The sequence below is a fragment of the Merops nubicus genome, unplaced genomic scaffold, assembly GCF_000691845.1.
Source record: "Merops nubicus isolate BGI_N331 unplaced genomic scaffold, ASM69184v1 scaffold13589, whole genome shotgun sequence".
In the NCBI taxonomy this organism is placed as follows: Eukaryota; Metazoa; Chordata; class Aves; order Coraciiformes; family Meropidae; genus Merops; species Merops nubicus.
The window spans coordinates 1-21,695 of NW_008629074.1; the positions used below are offsets into that span (position 1 = coordinate 1).

The following is a 21,695-nucleotide window of genomic DNA, read 5'->3' on the forward strand; positions in this document are numbered from 1 at the left end:
TTCTGTAATTCTATAATCTTCTTTAACAAAAGTTTAGTTTGGAAGGTTACTGGAGGTTGTCCACTCTAACCTTCTGTTAAAAACTGGGCCACAGATTGAGTTACCTAAGGTCCAAAACAGTAATGTTGAAGGCTTTGTATGAAAGTACAGCTTCAGCCTCTGGGCCTCAACCCAGCAGCAACCCCAAGTGTAAGAGGTTCACCATCTCCCACAGAAGCTAACAAGGCCCAGTTCTCACTGGCCAGTGGAGAAGTGGCTCAGGGTGATGAGCCCTGTTACTGCCTGGGTTCTGGCCATGCTGCATGAGGCACTCCCGTGGGGAGCAGTCTTGAGCCCTGATTCGGGGTTTCTGCTGCAGCACATGCTGCGTGTCGTCCCCCCACTGGACTCTGAGCACTGCGACTTGGAGGCACACCCTGACCCTGTCGTGCCTTTCTCATCACCAGGAGTCAGTCACTTGTTACCCTGACAGGCAGCTGAGTTCATGAACATTTCATTTTCAGAGTATAGACATGTGCTGGCAGCAGGCCAGCAACCTATTTACTCCAGACAAGCTTTGTTCAGTCTGGCACTATTACAGGTAGGGGGCCTGCTCAGAGCATGGCATAGCTGCCCAAAAATCCATCTGTATGCACATAGCCAAGTAACATGGGGACTAGACTTAAAACCAAGCCTGCAGGGGCATAAATTGTTGCCTATTCCATAGCAACCATCACCCCCTTCACAATCCCTTGGGATTAAGAATGCCTAGCAAGAAACCTCCCTTTAGAAGTGAAGTTTACCTTTCAGGAATACCCAGCTGAATGGAACAATTAACATCAGAAAAACAAGGTCATCCATACATCATCTGTCTGTTATGATCCTAGAAGATCTTATTCATGGTCCCATAAGTTCCCCAGCTGTGCTGCTGCCTCCCCCAGGCAATGGCACATGAAAGCAGCTAGCTCCTGCTGCTCCAGTCTGTGGGACCCAAGGGCCTCCTGCTGCAGGCCACAAGCTCAGCTGATTGCTAGGAGATGAGTCCTAGACAAAATGAAAGAAACACATGCTTATGAACCCGAGGGAGGTCATGGGTGCCATCTTAGAGCAGCTTCCAGGTTGTGGAAGAAAGGTAACAGAGCCAATGGAGGTAACAGTAGAAGGGATGAACTCCATCAGGGGAAAGGCAGTGCTCACAATTCACTGACTGCTCTTCATGGTGAGTAAATAAACAATAAAAATAATAAAACTAATTTTAAAAACCTTAACCAAAAAACCTACATCTTCAAAGGTGCCTGTACACTGGGCATTGGAGTGTCCTTTGCTTTGGCAAGCAGCTGTTACATGCAATGCAGGTCCTTACTCAGGCCCAGCAGCAGACCAGCGTTGTGACCAAGACTGACTGCCCTGGTCTGGCATTGATTACGTCCTTAATCCTTGGCAGCTTTTCATCTTGACAAAAAACTGTTCAAGGAACAGAGATTCCTCCCCTGGTCCCATTATTCACGGCACGTTGTGCCATCATTTTCTTTGTCCGTGAGAAAGAATGCAAATTCATTCTAGAAATTTTGGAAACAGTCTCTGTATCTTGTTCTCCCCCTAATAGTGAGTTTGCCCAGCCCCAGGGGAGAAACAAACTAGAATCTAAATAATGGAAATCAGAATAAGACCTGAAAGGGGATGAGTGTTTCCAGGGAATAGAGATGGGCCTCTTCTTCTTCAGCAAGTTTGTGGTTTGAGCAGATTGCACAAAGAGGGAAGGCATGGAGAGAGACTAGCAGCAGTGGTGGGAAGTGGAGGACTACTGCTGCTTTAGCAGTTCTGCCTCAGTGTAACAACATCATGTCCTGCTAGTGGTTTCTAAGAACATCTGAAATACATGTTCTTTGTACTCCCACTGCACACAAAACCATTTAAAAATTGCTTCCATGCCAGCTGGTCTGACAAAAGGATGGAGGAAGCATTCTCTCAGAAACACCTGCCTGTGCTACAAGACCTCTCATCAGGTGCAAATGGAGAGCAGTTCACCCCCAGCATGCCAGACTATGACAGAGTGGGTGCTGCTGTTCTGCAAATCAAAACCAAGTGTTCTTATTCAAACCACTGAGAATACAGTTCCAACTTGACATGTAGAGATGACTTCATGATGAGAATCAAACACAGGAACAGTTTGCCCACAGCAACTGTGGAAAATCTGTTCTTGGAGGTTTTCAGGACCCAACCCCTCAGCAACCTGCTCCTAGTTCACTGTTGACCCCACTTCGAGCAGGAGATTCAACTGGATATTTTGAGGCCACTCCTCCCTGAACTCCCTGTGTTAATACTCCCCTTCTCTGCATAGCCAGGCTAGGCATAAAATGGATGGGTTCTCCACATTTTACACCCAATTTTTGGGTGCCAGAGCTATTCTGTGAGCTGATGCAGCTTAGGCAAAGCAACCTGTTCCAATGTCTTCTCCCACTCTTACCTATCCAACTGCCACAACAGGAGACTCAGGCTCCCAGGTCTTGCTGAACAGTCCTGCCAGGATGTATGAACGCAAAGGTCTTTAGCTGAATTGATAACCAGAGATAGGTGCTTGCATCTGCATTGACTTGTGTGGAATTGTAGGTCCAGTGGCCACCTGCTGCCTCACAGCTTTGAAACATTTGGTGCCACTCCCAACCTTCAAGGCATTTAGTTCTGTAAAATTCTGTTAGTGCTGTTCTCCAGTTATTATCAAGCCTCATGTTGTTTGCTTTCTCCTCACAGTGCTGCTGAAAAATGATGGAATGTAGGTACAGTCCCAGGTCATGCAAGCTAGAGCTTCATTATCCTCCCAATGCCAAAGGTTCCCTTAGAGCCAGAGGATACATATGAATTGTTCTGGATGTCCTTTGGAAAACTTGGTCACACTGAGCAAAATATGTCACTGCTCACATACTGTGCATAATGAAAATATGTTGTCCCCTGACAGCTGTAGCCCAAGATGTTTTAGGCTAGCCTGCCTCTGCAAATTACATCCCCAAAGACACAACATAGTCCCAGACATGTACCATTCCAGTAGAACTAATCCATACAAATAATCTCTTCTCTAGAAGAGACTGATCAAGCAACCACCATATGGAAATGAAGTTTAGTAACAACATTAAAAAGCCAGCTGAAACCAGTTCAACAGATCAATACTACATTTTTATTTAGTACTAATGCACTGTTTGTACTGATAGCATCAAGAAGCATTATCACTTCAAAGAGGTGAGGTTTCTTGGAGTTTTCCACTCTTGAAAGCAGTCTACACCTCAAAAACACAGCCCAGTACAATGCCAAAAAGTTACTACTCTGTAACTGTACAGGACCGTTGCTCAGAGGGAGCTCTCAACTTTTGAGGAAGAGGTTGACAGGACCCTTATGAACACCAAAGGCAAATGCAGTGCCTTGTACTTGCACAGTTACTCTCTCTCAGCAGGACAGGCTGGATGCTGGTGGGATAAAAAGAAGCTCTGCAGAGAAGGACTTGGGGATTGGAGTGAACAACATGAATCAGCAGCGTGTCCTCACAGCAAAGGTGGCACACAGCACACAGGGCTGTATTAGCAAGAAGTTGCCAGCAGGCTAAAGCTACCTCATGGAAAAGCACAGGAAAGATGGTGCCAGACTCCTAAAAGTGCACGAGGGAAGTGCAAGAGGAAACACAAGAAATTCTGAGATATATATGGGAAAAACTCCTCATGGTGAAAGCAATGAACTACTACACCAGGTTGCTCAGAGAGGTGTTGGACTCTTCATACTTGGAAATGTTCAAGACTCAGCTGGACAAGTCATGACTATCTGCTCTAACTGGACCTGATTTGAAGCCCCCTGGCTGGGCTAGTTAGCCTCCAGAAATTCCTTGCATTTTCGTCCTAGATTTGGCTAACATGAGTATATTCAAACACTATATACTAGATAATGAGGTAAGATCCATGCTCTTAACACAAAATTTTCAACTGACTCCATCTGTGCAAGGTAAACAGCTGTCCATTTAAAATGAAATTAAACTAGTCATTTTCATTTGACCAAATCCAAGTCTCTCTTCCAAAGGTCTCACTGGAATTAATAAGAGTCTGAAGCACTTAAGGTGGACTATTGTTTATACTTTTTTGGTAGAAGTCACCACCACTTTTTTTGGTAGAAGCTTCTGCCACCCATTATTATGGAAGATTTTGTCCAGTTTTGGATACCCTCCCCACCTTCACTCAATACAAGATCCTGATAAACTTGAGCAAGTGCAGTGGAGAGACATGAGGGGAATGGAGCACTTGAGGAGAGGCTGAGGGAATGGGCCTTGTTCCAGTCTGGCAAAGAGATTATTTGGGGTCTCAACAGCAGCTGCCTTCCAGCCCCTACAAGGAGGCATCTGAATGACAGAGGCAGGCTCTATCCAAGCACAGCAGAACAACACACAGTGGTCATAAATTGCAATAAGGCATGTTCAAATCACAATTAAAAGAGGTAAAAAAACCACCCTATTGTAATTAAGCATTTTAACAGTCTGAGCGGAGAGGTTGTGAAATCAGTCTTTGGACATTTTCCAGACTGGCTCAAAGGCCTGCAAAGCACTCTGGTCTGAATGCAGAGTTGACTGTGCCTTAAATAAGACACTGGGCTAGACCCATCCCATGGTCCCCTCCATTTGGACTCTATGGTGCCTTCACCAAACTGGACAGCCAGCATAAAGAACTAATACTTTGTCCACATTCAAAGATGCAGTATTGATGGGGGAGATAAAACTTCCAGCTAGCCATCACAAACACCACTACATCAGTCACTGCTAGCCCACAAGAAAACTCACAAAAGGCAGAAAAAAAATCAGATATGACAAAAATAGCTTAGCTGCTCACCCAAGGTGTATCAGACTCGAGTACACCACACGAAGCAGCACTGCAGTAGGTTCTGCATACCCCTAAAAGATATGGCCTCCTCCTGTTCCACAAGCTTTCTGCTGGAATGTCTGGCCAAGAGCCTCTGTGCACTGCACCTCCCCTTTTTTTAACAGCAGAGTGCCACTGAGATCTTAATCCTCTTTATGGCTTTTTTCAGACAATGCAGATTTTGTCACCTTCTACTGCAATGAAACGCACAGATTGTTTGCTTCCTAAGACTATTTTCACATCCATCAAAATAGTAAGAGGTGCATTCTGTGTGTTTAAGAGATTAACAGGTTTTATTGTTTTCTAAAATATCTTACAATACAGAGACCCAAACCAGTAATTCCTGCCAATTTTAGCAACCATCTTGCAGATGAACAATTACATTGCTAAGTTTTCCTTGACAGACACATACATACATCCACTTCCAAAACTTGCACATTTTGATGCATTGAAAATGATGACTAAATATACCTATAAGCTCAAAAAAGCAAAGTCCAAGACTATCAACAGTGTTTTATAGTTACCTCAAAATAGATGTGTTAGCTTTGTTACAGTGTAGCTTCCTAGCATTGCATCTCTACTTACCTGAAACTGGGGTTTCTTTTAAACACAAATTGGCTGTGATTTTATAACCCACTTTTAAATGTCACAAATGCATATTATTTAACATGATTACAGATGATCAAGTTGCAACTGCAAACAAATGTAGATTTTACAGTGTTCTGCTACAGTAATCCATGTAAGGACTAAAGGTTGTTTATATATTGACCCAAAAATTTATCCACAAATACTGATTTTGATTAATTTAGTGTATTTACTTCTGAAAAATCTAATTTCAGAATACTTTGTCTATGGTACATTAATGAATATGACAGGAAAGCAGATTTAAATATACCTAGAATTTAAACTCTTAAAACAGTCTAAATCTTATTGACATCAAAAGGCTTGATAACTAATAGCCATGCTCTTTATATTCTGGAATATCAAATTATATGTACATATACACAACATAGATAAGCTCTTAATAAAAAGCATTTAGTCTATTTTACAGTCTTCTCTGTTCAAAAAATTAGTCTCCACAGATTTAGCATTTCAAATCACCCAAAAAATCATATAGCAGTTTAAAGGAGATTATTTTTTCCCCCCCTGCAAATGTGTGCTGGAAATAGGTACTATTCTGGGACAGAAGTATCATTTCTCTTTCTTTTGTGTGTCATTTAAGATCTAGATGGAACACTCTCAGTTTAACTGTCAAACCATGTAACAACAGCCAGAATAGAATCCCAACCCATGACACCTGCAGATATCTGTGCTACAAATAACCTTCTGTAACAGATATTTATTAAATACAGTATTTGTTTTACAACTTCAAGCCATGCTGACAACATAGAAAGATTACAACATGGACAGAGTTTTCATTCAGTCAACTGGTGACTAGATCTGTGTTATAATTTAAGTATTGATAAATCCAAGCGTACAAAAAGGTGCTTAACTACATAGCATTTAAATAAAAAAATACTGCATCTTTCAGACATTGCTCAGAACAAATAGAAAATGAACTATAATAATCTTTAAAATTCAAGTTGCAAGTTACTGAAGGTCACTTAAAATAACTGATTAAACAAAAGTGAGCATAAGCCACATACCCAGGGCAGGATGAGGCACAAGCATAGAAAATGCAAAAAATGTTTAGGAGTCACAAGAACAGACCATGTGGGAAGAAAAAGCTTAAAAAGTATTTTTCCTATCATAGTATTTTTTTTCCACCTAACTCCTTTCCTTTGCATTGTGCACAAGTTGTGAAAACAATGAGAAACTATGAGTTGTGGCATTTCTCTTTAAATCACCATGATTTCTCTCACGTTTTCATTAAAATATATACACTCTATACATCATTCTGCTTCCTCTTGCTTTAAATATATACTGTACAGGTCTATAGAGCTTTTGCAACACTTCTGGATGAACTTTGTCCTTTGTCACTGGATTGGTTCTACATAGTTTGCTGGGTATAAACCAATTTGTCCATTGTCCAGACGTCCTTTGCACCAACCCTGCTCATCTTCATTCTCCATTTTAGTTAACTCATCCCCTGGAAAAAAAAAAAGAAGGAACGTTGTCAACAAATAGGGAACATTTTAGGCAATGTTAGGAAGATGTGACAGTGCTCCACATGTCCACTTACCTTCCCCTGCTCTAGTTTTAAATCTTCCCTTTTTCTCTCTTCATACTTTTGATAAGAATACCACTTACATATTTACATATGGGATGAAAAGCCTCCAATTTTAAAAAAAAAATAGGAAGAAACAAGCTGCTTTCAAAACAGAACATTACATTGATGGCATTTTGAAAAGGTCGTAGCAGGTTTTTTTTTTTAAAGCACAATAAAAAATGCAAACTTTTGAAAATATATAGTGTTATTTCACTATAATATCAAAGACTCCCCTATATCTAAAGGGTGTGAAAAGTCAAAGATAGTTGTGGATAGTACAACTACCTCTAAACAAGCAGAATAATCCTACATTTATAACCTTCAACCAAATGTCAGTGCAAGCATACTCTTTTAAGTTCATGGAACATGAGGAAAATGCTGTAACAATGAAGGCATGGCAGTAAAATTCTCTTCAGTTATACTTGCAGCTTTTCAGTATACCACTACTAGGTTGTGATGCAGAAAGACTTGAAGTCCTCTGCCTTCTACGTTGTTATATCTCTCTCTAGCCCTCTCCCTTCCTCATTATTTTAAGAAATGTAAGGACTGGGATTTAACTTCCCATTTACTGCTCTAGCTTTATGTTGTTGAAAGCTGATGTACAGTTGTAGATCCAGAAAAAGTAACTCAGAATTTGCTTCCTAACCTACACAGCTAAAGCTGCCAATGATTATCCATGCAGACACTTATGAACTATAACATAACCTCATTTTGACTCATGCACAACTCATGTTTTACATCCTTAGGAAATACACTGGCAGAGAGTCTGCAGACTCCCAGCAAATGAATATCCACCTAGCCAGGCAAAAAAGGCTACACCAAGTAATTATTCCCTCACATGTCTTATCTGTGTCAAATTATTTCCCTAGTAAAACTAATTTACATTTCATCTTAGCAATATGAAATACATGCTAAAGGTATTAACCACTTAATACAGCCTCAAAGGGCCATAAATATACAGAGACTTGGTGTCATTTAGGAGAGCACTGAACTAGCCTATGGACTATAAATTCTTTGGTAGAAATGGACAAGCTTCATATTAAATCTTCAGAATCCATCTATCTTCTATAGCTGCTCTGTTAGATTAAAAATAAAAGGTTAAAGCCTCAACTCCTCTAGTGTGTAATTTTACTAGATAATAAAAGAACATAATGAACAAATGTTTGGCACTGTGGACTATTTGGTTTATGGATACATTTTACAGTTTTTTTCCCCATCATTTCTAGTGCTGCAGAATGAGTGAGTGCACAATTCCAAGCATTCCCACCACTTCTATGAAGTGTATTTTAAAACAGAGTGAGAATGTTGACTGTCAAAGCCACACTGCATTAACAGTAAGCCCCAATGCACCTGCACTTGTATTAACAGCTTGGACTTGGAAACACAGATCTTGGAGATCTCTGAAAATACTACCACTTTTAAAGTATCATCTGCACAACACTTGCAGTGAAAACAGTCTAACAACTTCAATAAGCACAGCATATTCAGGAACATGTTTTGACAACATTGCATGGTCTACGTTTACTGTAGCTGCTTTTTGTCAGCCGTGGCAAAGACACAGTAGGGTGAGAGACACACATGGCAGATGGTTACATCCCATCCTGTTACATGATTAGAAAAACCTCTCATAAAACAGGAATAAACAAAGCTATTCTTCCTCTTTGGAAGCCTCTCACAGTTCTTTGCCAAGAAAAAAACACCAGATCTATAAAGTATTCCACTAATTAAAAGGAGTTTCATGTATTAGAACACATTTAACGGACACTATGCAGAGCATGTATGTTCTACAGCATGATCTAGGAGTGATCCCAAAAGCTTTGAAGGCAAATTCTTTGAATACCAATAAAATCTCATCTGAGAATATCAGTGTACATCTAAATCGATCCCTAAAATGCATTAATCCTCTGTTGACAGCTCCTTAGGGGTCCAGGCATAGTCCACATAGGAGCCCAGGAGTGAACACATTTTAAACTGTCTCCTGCATGACATGGTGAATTTTTTTTCCTTAGTCTTGTGTGTTCAGTGTAAATCTAGTCACAGTAATACTTCTGTCTAAAAACTAAGTGTGTGTGACTGTAGCCATCCTGTAAGTCAGCTTCTGTAAGGGATTCATAGTGTAGCATGTCATCCCTTTCCTACAACTGACAGAATCATGTAATTTGGTGTTATAACATATATTAATGCTCTTCCTTCTAAGGTATTAAGCTATTATTAAGTTAAGCCTAAGTAGATACCAGTCCATACTTCCTGTACTTTATTTCCAGAGACCTCACACTGAGAACCATGTGGTTCCAATAGTTCAGTGCAAGTCACAGAGCCCAGAAGGCTTAACTTAGTATTCAAGCATTACATCTGTGTGTATAAACATTGCACAGCTTTGCCACTGAGAGGCTTGTTCCTGTGAACGCCTGGAATGCCACCCTGGTGCTTCACAGGCACAACACATGCATTTCAAGAGGATTAGCATACTTCCATCCCCTGCTGAGAAGAACAGGAGCAGTGGAAGTCTACAAAAAGAGGAATAATTTTAGCTGCTGTGCGTTGCAGAGAAAGCTCCAGATGCTTTGGTACTACTGCCTTTCTGTCAGGGCACAGTTCAGCAAAAGCTAATGGACAAACCAACACATTCCTCCTCTCTGGAAACCTGCAGTACTTGGCCACACAGAAGAAAAGTCAGTATGGAGTTTCACTAGTGCCAAAGGAGGGAGGTGAGTGAAAGGCAGGATCACCAACACCTGAGTTGCTGGGCTTTCTGGTTTGAAAGACACAAAGTGCATTTAGAATATGACCTAGAAATACAGTGTTCTGAGCACCACCTTTCTCCATAAGGAGAGTGGAGGCCTAAGCAGTTCCCTGATCAGCTACATCACTGACTTGTTTACTGTATTAACTTCCAGCTCCAACATCTGGGACCCATAGCAAACAGTGTTTAAGTAGCATACTTCTTATAAACACAGCTGAAAGGGAAGTAGAAACAAAAGTTTTCTCAAGCCGTCTTGCAATGACTGACTCGTTTTCCGTTACAAGTCAGTCATTACAGAGAAAGGAGTAAATGACAAGCCAACAGGAAATGAGACAAGATTAATGAGATTGCCTAGCTCAGCTCCACGAACTGAAGTTCTGTTTGCTTTCACTAGACTACTCATCCAATCCTGTTCTGGGATTCCCAGTTACTAAACTTTTCATGTGCAGTTCTGGGCAAGACAGTAGAGAATTGGCCCAGATTAGAGCTCTAAACATGTGGAGGGCGTGTAGACTTCACTTTTCATCACTAGAGGGTGCTGGGCCCGGGCTGGCCAGGTCATGGAAACTTGGAATTCTGTCTCCTGCTTGGGGGGCTGAGAAGGACGATGCCCAGGGCAATCAGTCAGCACACAATGGCTGGCAGAACTAGCCCAGACCAACCAGAGGCAGCAGCATGCATGGCACGCAGCCATCATACCCTTGTGCCAGCTTCTGTGTGGAAACATACTGTGGCATAGGTCTCTCTTGTCATTTGCCTCTATTCTATTCTCTAGCAGTGGGGTAAAACAAAAAAAATGAAAAAAAAAAAAAGGTCAAGGGTAATACAACATCCCAAGAAGAGAGATGTATAGCCAGTGTACCACAACATAATGGAAGATGAAGAAGCAGGTAGACAGTTACTGTACTTAACATACACTAGAGCAGGATAGAAAGTTTTCAACCTTAAAAAGTTAGCACTGTAGGAAACAGGCATCCAAAAAAGGGATGCTGCCAGTTTAAACAGAAAAAAACCCTATCAGTTGATTACATAATGTTTTAAGATTAGCTGCTGTAGTCTTTTCCTTCAAAAAGATCAGTTTTATAGAGTTAGCATTTCCAGACAGCTAAAAGCAGCAGCTGTTACTGCCACCAAGAAAAGAAGAAGAAAAAAGATTATCAGACCTGCAGCTTGTTGTTCATTTTATTTAACACAAGATGGTAAGAAGGAATATCCAAAACAGATGCATCCCAACACATTCCTAACAGGTTAGAAGCCAAGGCTTCCAAACAGGAGATACTAAGCAGCACTATCAGGAAGGGTGAGGGTTAGATAGGATCCTGTAAATGGAGTTGTATGTTCAGGGAGACAGGTGACTTCAGAAAACAAAAGCTGAAGAGAAAAACTCCTCCCCACTTTCTCGTTTTGATAAATATTTTACATGAATGCTGTAAACTCACCAGCTTTAAAGCTGAGTTCATCTTGCTCTTGGCCCTCATAGTCGTAGAGCGCACGTACTCGCACCTCCATGGCAGGAGAGGTATCCTCATCAAATGGGTTGGTGTCTCCATTTGCATCAGTGGAAGAGAAGGGATTGTTGGACTCTTCGTCAGACCAATCCGTAGGGTAGCTTTGGTTTTTCTCATAGCTGCTAACACTGAAAACAATTTTTAAAATTACTCTTTCCTGCTCTTAAACTAGGAGTGTAGACACACCACTAAGATACCAGTTCCCTTAATTAGGATTACACTCCACTCTAAGGCTCAGTTTTGAAGTTTATTTCCGCTGTCTTCACACCTATCTTTAGCTGACAATGACTCATTCAAAAAAAAAAAAAAGGCATTCTTGCAATATATTTACAAAGTTAGAAAAAGGCAAAAGAAGAAGGTATCAAAGACAACCTCCCCACAAACTCCAAAATCTACTTTATGAAGAAATCTATATAATCCATGGGATTATTTACTCCAGAAAGGTAAAAGGTGTGCAGGTAAATGAGAAGAATTATCTTGTTTAGGATAAGACACTTAAATTCCTTTGCAGAACCTTTCTCCCAAATCTCTATGCACCTCTACAACATCCCTTCAACACTTTCTGTACTTTGCAATCCACCAAGAAAGAAACTGTTATACTGCAACAACTTGATCATTTAAAGAAAAGTTCTCTGTTGAGCATGCACATGCCATTTAAGTGAGTAGTATGACATCCCTACATGTGCATACTGAAGCAAGAGGCAGCTGTTTGAGAAGGTCCTAAATAAAAAGAAAGCAATCATAAAAGGAGATTTAGTCAGCGAAAACACTCAGAGCAGTAAAGCTCCAGAAGCAGCTTCACTAGAAAAATCCATCAGTTTGAACAGTTTATAGGACTGGTAAAGGGAGGAAAAAAGCAACAGCAGTTCTGTTAGCAACTGCAAATAACCCCAGCACTTTTAAATCAAAGATCAAGGCAACAGATACTGCATCTGTTAGGAAAGATAAGTTAGGTCACAGTGTTGCTTACATAACCACTGAAAAGGACTTCATGCACTGACTGGCATAGTGTTACAGAACCCAAACACAGAAAACCCTGGATAGAGAAAGTGCGAGTACGAAAACAATTAAAAAACAACTTTTCACCAACTTTTTGATCTTATTGTCCTCCTTTTCACTGACAGTACTCCCAGTATCTTCTTCATCTTCAAAGGGATTGTAACTTGATTGTACTGACTGCACTGTGTTACTCTGGACACTAAGACCGCTAATTTGGAAAAGAAAGAGCATTATGGTGATCCTATCTGTTGAAGAGTAAAACACTGTCATTGGCGTCCCACTAAGTTTCTTAGCAGACCCATTTTCTAGTAAAAAAAATAAAACCAAACAAAACAAAACCAAAAAACACACCCAAACAAGAAAACCATACTTCTGTCGAGTCTAAGACTCGAGAAAGTTTGGAAAGTCTTACATACAATACATTCCTCCAGAATTAGAATATCTTTCGTGGACCAAAATTTCTTCTTCTTACTGCCTGCAATAAAAGGCAGTGCAATTTTCTAGCCAGTTTCATTCTTTTCTAAAGCAGCTGATATTAATGGTTTTGTATTCATCACATCCAGAATTTTGAAGTGACTAAATGTATTTCAAGCTAAGATTTCAAAGCATAATTGTCATGTCTAGAGATAGAAAGACACCAATAGACTAACTACCAGATGAGATACAGAAAGTTCAGTTTCTCATGAAATTTGGTTTCTTTTAGTACACAGTGGAAACAACTGCAAAATGAAGAATAATTCCCAAAATATTTTGTGATCTGCAGAAACACATCACTTATATATGACTTATATCTATCACTATGCTTATAGGTAATTAATGTTTGGTTGGACAGTGACTTTTTGATCCCATAGTGCTTAATGTACTTGAAGATAACAATCCTTTCCAGTTAGTCTTTTTAAGCATGGAAAAAAAAAAAAAATACCTGCTATGTTTGTTAGGCTGTGAAACTTGATCTCCTGTCTGATTAATACCAGTCAAAGTCACTCCATCAGAAGCCTTCTTCTTTTCTCTTCTACTGAGAGTGCGATTCAGATCTGCAGACCACTCCTATCAATTAATGCAAAATGTGACTGAGAAATTTAACTCAACAAGTAATTACCACATTTAATTTGCAGACTGAGTTATGGAATATACATTTATACATATAGCAGTACAAATGGTAATTAAAAAAAAAAAAAAAGACACTAAATGTTTCAGTTATAGCTCTCATTTAGTTTTTACCCTAACAATGCAAACATATCTATGTTACTTGCAAAATCCCAAGGTTATCTGTACTTCTCTGCTTGGAATTCTGAACACCTTGAGAAGACTTAAAATACCAGGTATGTGATACAACTAGAGAAATCAAAGGAGCTGGTCAGTGCAGCTCTTTCAAAGTGGTACTGAGAGGGCTCATTGTTTCAAATAATGCCAATGGCTTTACAAGGTAAACTTAGATTTAATTTAAAAAGGTATTATAGCCTAATTTAAGACAGGGCTTACTTCTCCAGAAGTGCCCCAAGAATGACCTACAAAGAAGACTAATTATTTAAACTCATTGTGTATAATTTCTTCTGTCCCTAAGATTTGAGCCCTCACGGTACATCACTCTAGATTTAGTGAAATGTATTGTCCTTAAAAGCCATCCATAAGGGTTAAGGCTCAAATCAACACAAATGTTGAAAAGATTCATGATGCCATTTGTAAAAGTATCCCCTCCTTGATCTTTGGAATGACTCAGATGTTTTGGAAGGCAGATGGACAGGCACAATGAGACCTAAACACAACTACCTGTCAAGTCAAACTAAGCTGCATACTGACATAAAGCAGACACCAACAGAGAACCAACTTGATGCACACAAATATCTTATGCTGAGACATGTTTCATCTCAGAAGCCTTAAAAGAAAAAAAAAGTCAGGAAAAAGTTAGTTAGCTATAGAAAAGATAGCATTTGAGGCAAGTATTTTAACAAGGAAACAAAAATACTGCAAGTTGCTACTGTTACTAGTTTATACTTCTAGCACAGTCAGTCTTAAGTGATTTCTGGCCAACTTTTCAGAGATACTCAATTATTGTAAGTTTGTACAAATACATATCTGATTTCTGAGTTACCACAGTTTAAAGACCACTGACCTAAGCATATTTGCAGTATATAATGCAATTTCATATTCATTTGATCATGATTTTTTTTTACTTACATCATCCTTGTAGCATGTAAATGAGAAAAAACTTGATTAGAAAAATAGTAACAACAGTATTTAATCTATTAATAATTACATTTATGAAAAAGGGTGGTACTTTCCCTGCACAGAACTAACTGTAGTTTGGCATTTCAGGCAAAGATATTCTGCAGTACCATTAGGAGTTTTCTTCCTGAAACCTTCTAACCTAAAGTTAGCATTTTTAAAAACAAGTGGTAATTTCCCTTATGGCTAATAAGAGAACAGTGAACAAACACTCCATGCTTCCACTCCCTTCATTTAATGCCTAGAATTATTTCAACTAAACCCATGATTCTGGTCAGATAAACTCACCCCAGTTCCAGCTATTTGATAGTTTTATTTGATACTTTGATAGTATATTCTTCACTGACAGATTTTGGTACTTTTTTTCATGTAGGCTAAGTTAGCAGAACACTCCCTAAAAAAATTCCTTACTTTTGAAGATGGCATTCAGCAATAAAATTACTGCCTAGTTAAAGGTGGAAGTTTTATTGCAACAGCATTGAAAAAAGTAATTAAGACTTATAAATAACAATTTTTCAGGACTGATTAAAGTATTTAGTTCAAACTTTTTCCAAGTCTTTAGTGCCTACACTATAATTGCCTGCTAACAGCAAGGAGATTCAAACTGAAGTCTGACACCAAAGGGGAGAAGTAAAACATATAGCATAACATATACAGCTGCCAGAAGTGTATCAACTAAACCACAGCTTATGACTCATGACTTCAGTAATGACTTTAGCTTTAAAAAAAAATTAAAAAATTTAATAAGTCACTGCAATGTTTTCTGGTTTACTCCTTTTCTTTTTAAATAGGTGCCTGATATAGTTGCAGGAAAGAGGAGAGAGACACCAATGGAAATCAAGAAAAGAAAACAACCATGACTTGTAAAAGCAAAACAAATCACTGCTAAAAGCCTGAATTTAAGAGTTACACCAGAAAGGAACATCATAAGAAAAAGCATAGAGGAAAAAGTAGACAGACCTGGGCTTTAAGTACTCTGACCTTACCTCAAACTGAGGCCAGTTCATTGACATCCCTGGACCCTGGTTAGCTCTAAACCACCGCAGGTCTTCGACAGCATCTGCTGTTTTGATGTTCTGTTCCAGCTCACGGTAGATATTTTTGTAACTGAAAAAAAAAATTGTCTTCAGATTAGTATAACATTTAGAAACAAAACAAATCCTCTAGTCAGATTTGTTTTTTTTTTTTTTTTAGTTTTTTCTTCAAAGTTCACAGTAGTGTTGAAAAAGATGAACAGCAAGAGAGATTTTGTAAAACTAAAAAAAAAATTGTCTTCAGATTAGTATAACATTTAGAAACAAGACAAATCCTCTAGTCAGATTTATTTTTTTTTTCTTCAAAGTTCACAGTAGTATTGAAAAAGATGTACAGCAAGAGAGATTTTTTAAAACTGACAGACATATTAACCACCTGTAAAAAAGGAAGAGTAAGCTCACTTGCCAGATTTTACAGTTATGACTCTTGTATAAAGCAACTGAACTGGTGTTAGATGGGTTAACCATTTTCCTGTGTAAGTACAATATCTGCTAACTGCTTTTGTTGTTTTAGATACTCTATGATTTTACTAACTACTATCTATGCAAAATATCAAATACTATAAAAAAAAGAATGATACTACTTTTAGTTATATCTTAGTCTAATTGGTTTTTTGTTAAAGAATTAAGTATTTTACAGAATATAAGTCATGTTGCAGATCAACTTTGATCCCTTGATCCTAGACCATGCACATGATATATTCACTCTACAGAGTGTGACTACAAATAGACTTTTTTTATACCAAAAAACCCAATATGGAACTCAGAGTACTTTGTGTTGTCTTAACACAGCACCCACAAGGCTTAATACAAGAGACACAGAACTGCTATTCTGTATTCAAGATTGAAAGAATATGGGGAAATCCCTCCAGACCAAGTTACACAAAATTTAGAATTCATTGTAGTAGTATATTGTCACGGAATCAACCTTACTTCCAAATTTCTGCATTTCTATATATTACTTGGCTGCTTTAACATGTAGGTGGTATGGTTTTTCTCCCCTACATCCATGGCTCTTTGAATGTATTTCAGCAACAGAGTGGCATGTGTTTCAAGAAAGGGAATAAACAGTTTTGAATGACTCACTAGCCATCAGTTAAATCAACAATGAACTGGAGGTCTACATCTGCAGAAAACAGGGCTGTTGTCTGGACTGTGCTTTCCAGCATTTTTAATCTTAAGAAAGTTAAAAATCAGACTTCCATTTGTGGATTTTTTCTGCACTTATTGTGTGTTCATAGAAAGACAGATAAAGAAATAGATAGTTACAGTTACTTTATCCCTAGTTTTATCCATGTAGTTCTGTGCTTTGTTTGCAACTTATTAACATACCATAAGATACTATTCCTGAACCTCTTAAGTATCTTAGAAGGAAACCACTGCCTCTCCACTTGGTTATTTTCTCTAGTCTTCCCCTCTACTCTGCTCTTCAAGTCAACAATTTCTCCATTTATGTTCTGTTGTTTCTTTCAACCTGAGTAAATTGAATTTGAATGGGCATCAATCCTACCTACCTACTGTGAGAGTAAAAAGAACCTTTCACAGCAGTTCCATATAAACTTTGAAGCAATCCAAAATTATAATGCCACTAAAAGAAGTGATCTTGCCCTTAGCTATTGCTTGCTCTGCATTTGTTCTTGCCCCTATGTCACTCCCTTCACTTGCTAGCACTAACATTCGTGTGACTATAGCAAGTACATTTGGAACATGGATCTGGGTTAAAACCAAACTAGATTCTTCCTGCCCCAGGTTACCCTGATCAGTTCATTAATTCCCCTGGGTGGACAACCATAAGAGTTTTCTCACCAGCAGGAGAGGGAACAAATGAGCAGCCAGGCAGGAGCATATTTTTCTCATATTAATTGAAGTGCCAATTCATGTTACAAGTGGGGTGTAAAATACCACTAAAGTTACAGCATCTGCTGCAAGTACTCCAGTGTCTGTCTTCTCAAATGCAAGAGAAAACAACCATTATAACCCCTGTCTTGCTGATGAATCAAAGTATGAAAATGGCCTCTACTAGCTGATGATATGCCACACAGTCTAACAAAATAAGCTGCTGAGCTCTAGTTTGAGTTCCCCAGCAGAAGTTTAGATTTCTTGGAATGTAGTGAGGAGGGCCCAGGCACAAAACCTAAATTACATACTTTATACATTCTACAGTCCAAAGGGCAGACTTTAAAATTAAGATGGACAGGAGTTCAGCAACAGTCAACCAAGAGACCTTTAACATTTATCCCCTGGTTAAGGCAGTTCCTTTAGACTTAGCTCTCATAATTTAACAATGGATGTGTTCATGCTATGAAGTTCATGCTGTCTTACACCAATAAATTCTAGCTTGTTCTCCAGTAAACATGCAAGAAACACAATATACCAAAACCCTCCAGCATTCTTTGATTCTGAACTCTGAATCCTTTCTAACTAGCTCACATTTGATTATAATACAACAACAATGAGGGTCTCTTGGTTCATTTTAACAGTGTTAAATAAGACTAGCAAACGTTAGGGGTAGATGCTAATCTGATATTAGGAAAAACAAAGAATTAGTCTCTTACACTTTAAACAAATTGAAGATTAGAAATAAATCAAATTCCAAACTCTGTTGTATTCAAAAGTATGGATTATTTTTCACTGAAAAGTATTAAGCATTAAAATCTTACAGTTTTACCTTGCAGCATTAGACAAGTCCAGGTGTTTTTGAACTTCCAGTAGCACTTCTCGAAAGAAACGTAAGCGTTTTTCCTCAAACTGCTGACACTGTTCAAAGACCTGCTCCATATTTTCCATATATTGAGGAGTGGCATTATCTAATTCTTTCAGTGATTTTTCATACTTTTCTTTTGTCTGTGGGTACAAAACCAAACAATTAGCAATGTATTGCATTACTACCCTACGTAACAGACTTGTCAACGTAGCAAGGGCCAGGACTTAGACCAGAAGTTCCCAAACCACATTCTCTTTTTATGGCCTATGTTATGTCATGATGACAGTAATCAACAAAAATGCAGATCAATAAAGTTCTAAGCCTCTTCTCTGGCTTTTTAACAGCAACTATGGCAAACATTAATGCAATACTAAACAAAAATCAAAGATAAAGCAGACAGTCTTTCAAGCTACAAGTCTCTTATTTAAAGATCTCCAAATATTTTCAATGTGTTTTCTTTTCCCCTTTGGTAATTTATTGTTCACTGTCAGTTATGACCAAAGATCCAAACATTGTATCCATCTCTGTGAACATAAATCACATATACTGTGAGCTCAGTTAATAGACAGACCCTCAGAATCTACACCAATTTACACAAGTAGTGCATAAACAGGAATTAGGATCCCACCCAATGTAGCATCAGCCTTACAGATCACAGAACAGCATTCTCAAAGAGAAAAGAAGTCTTTGAAGAAAGTCACACAAGAAGAGCCTCTTGATAGGAGCCCACAAAAGAGATAAACCAAATGAGGCAATACAATGTAATTTCCAAAAGTGCTTTTTTATCAGCTTGCTTACTTAAAAAAAAAAAAATACATTCTGCAGTGAAGAATGTCAACAAGTTTAGATGTTGTCAGCAAGCTTCAAGTACCTATCTCACAGCCTCTTGTGAAATAACTCAACCCTCACTACTAAATGAGCAGAACTCTGCCCTAGAAGTTTGCTCTCTTATTCTGCTTCTTTCCCTGCTGAAAGTAATTACATGAACTAGAGATAATACATTATCCATTCTTCACAGAAGAACTTGGTGATGGCATAAGCTTTGGAGAAAACTCTGAATTTTGGTGTTGAACTGTAACTGATAGTGATCTCCACAGTCCACAGCACATTAGGAAGGAAAGAAAGCTTAAATATGCACATCCTTTAGGATAAAAATACTGCATATGAACAGTATGTTAGCATACAGGATACCTTTAGTACATCTTGTTTGCTTCTCTCCACTTTGTCTTGTAATTTCTTAAGTTGTTCAGGATTTAGTGTTGGATCAGCTTTGCTATTTGTTTCTCTAGATACAGCCAGCTTCTCCTCTTTGCAGGCTGCGTGGTACGCTTTCTTTGCAGCTTCCACCTACAAAGTAGATTTGAATTTTTGCACCTGGGACAGTTTGTACAACACCAACAGATTTTTTTTTAGCTTTATAATCATGCCACAATGAAGAAAGAAAAGAAAGAATCAGGTTTTGCCTCCAGATGTTCCTTTTTTTTTTTTCATTTAGGCCAAGGAATGAATAACACAGAAGAATCAAAGTAAGGAAACCATCATGGTACTTATGAATCTGCATTCTCTCACCATAAAAGAAGTCTCACTCATACAGCTTAGAGAAGCATGGAACAGACTCAATAAAAGGTTTACAAAAAGTGCCCAGTAGAACATTTTTTCCTCCTGACCATGTTCTCCTGGTCCCCTTATACAAGCCCATTACTCAACAATGATGTTTTATGACAAGGGAAAAAAAACAAACCAAAACTAACAAACACACACCAATCAAAAAAACCCCACACAAACACATGCATGAAATCAAATACTTTTAAAATCATAGCTTAAATTGCATTTTTTTTTCCAGATTTCACTTATATCACCAAGATTAGGAGAGACCAAGAAAAAAAAATACTTATTTTCAGGAGAGGACAGAAAGCAAGAGATCTTTTCAAGAAAGGAGGGTCCAGCAGAGAGAATAGGGAGTTTACTCCCTTATAGAGATCTGAGACATTAAACTACTGTAACACAGGATATCTAATACATAATCTACTGCTGTACCTCTTTCAGCTTTTTTGCCCAAGGTTTCTGAGCTTTCCTAAATCCATCTTCTGCTTCCTTGGTTTCCTTAAATCCTCCCATCATTTGTTTATGAAAGGCTTCCTTCTGCCAGTTCTTGATTTTTTCAAAGTCTTCATTCATCAGTGAACCTTTTACTTCTAGATGTAGTTCACTCACTTTTTCAGCTTCTGACATAAAAGCACACCAAGCCCTTTCTACTGTTCCATACTGTGGGCCTAAACACAACAGAAAGTGTCATTCTCAGTAACCATCTGTTCCACGTGGAACTTAAATTCCCAAGAAACTACCTAAAACTATTGACTTATATTCACTTTTAAACATCGGTATTGATGCAAACCTAGGAAACACAACAGTTTCCTTTCAAATAAATTTAGAATATTACACATTTTTACACCAGAAGAAATACTACTTAGTCAACAATGGCCTCCTCTTTGTACCACGATTCTCAGTATTCCACCTATTAGCTCCTCTTTGAACTGTCTTCAATTTCTCAACAAACTTTTTGAAGCATGGGTAACTAGGAAATGACTAAATATTTCAGAACGTATTAAGATGGTATCAGATTATCCTTCCATCAGAGCAATGCCTAGCTCTTCTAGCATTAATCCTTCCCCTACAACCTCTGCCCCCTTATTATTCAGGTACACTTTTCAAACTGTGTTCTATACCATTCTAGTCACCCAGAAACAGCCAGTTCTCTACAACTCAGTCTGTTTGTGTACCTCAACACTGGAACAAGATTCCTCTGCTCCAGCAAGAAATGAGCAAACTAGCAAAGAAGTAGGGCTTTGTTTGTCTGTCTTTTATCAAGAAAAGCCCTATCATTTTTTACATTACTGAGTCTTTTGCAAAGACTCCATTATAAGCTAAAAAGCACAAAATTTCTACTTTGTACTTACCAAAGATACACAGAAATATTTTTTTTTTCTACTTGAGGAATTTGCAGAGTTCAAAATCAGAAGGCATTACCTTTTTCCACAAGCTGTTTCCACCTTTTTGCCCATTCTGTAAGCTGCTGAGCATAGACCTTCTCTATTCGTGCCCGTTCGTGAATACAGTTCATGAGATCATTGCAAAGTCTGTGCCCATCATCAATTCGTTTTACTGTCCGCTTGTAATTCCCAACCTACAAAGAGACAAATATTTGACAGTTCCTGCTTGAAAGCTCTGAAAACAACATACATCTCTAATTAACACAAATACTATTACCTAGGAGCGAGATAATGAATTATAGTGTAAGGTATTTCTCAATTCATCTTAAAGCTTAACTTCAGTAACACCAAAGGCCACAAGTTCCCCTGTATAAAAGGTACTACAAGTGAAAAGTTCATTATATTTTATTAGCC

The 21,695-nt window shown here is 38.5% G+C and overlaps 1 protein-coding gene across 1 annotated transcript; it reads right to left on the reverse strand.

Annotated features, from left to right (window-relative positions):
- Nucleotides 1–5,138: 5,138 nt before the first annotated feature.
- On the reverse strand, nt 5,139–21,475 carry PACSIN2 (protein kinase C and casein kinase substrate in neurons 2; the record flags this gene model as incomplete). The annotated part of the gene is made up of 9 exons (XM_008946877.1): nt 5,139–6,957; nt 11,260–11,456; nt 12,419–12,535; nt 13,250–13,374; nt 15,540–15,660; nt 18,256–18,431; nt 19,483–19,638; nt 20,329–20,564; nt 21,319–21,475. Coding segments are annotated over 9 exons (1,398 nt in total), but the record flags the coding sequence as incomplete, so codon positions are not given.
- Between the last annotated feature and the right edge of the window lie 220 nt (nt 21,476–21,695).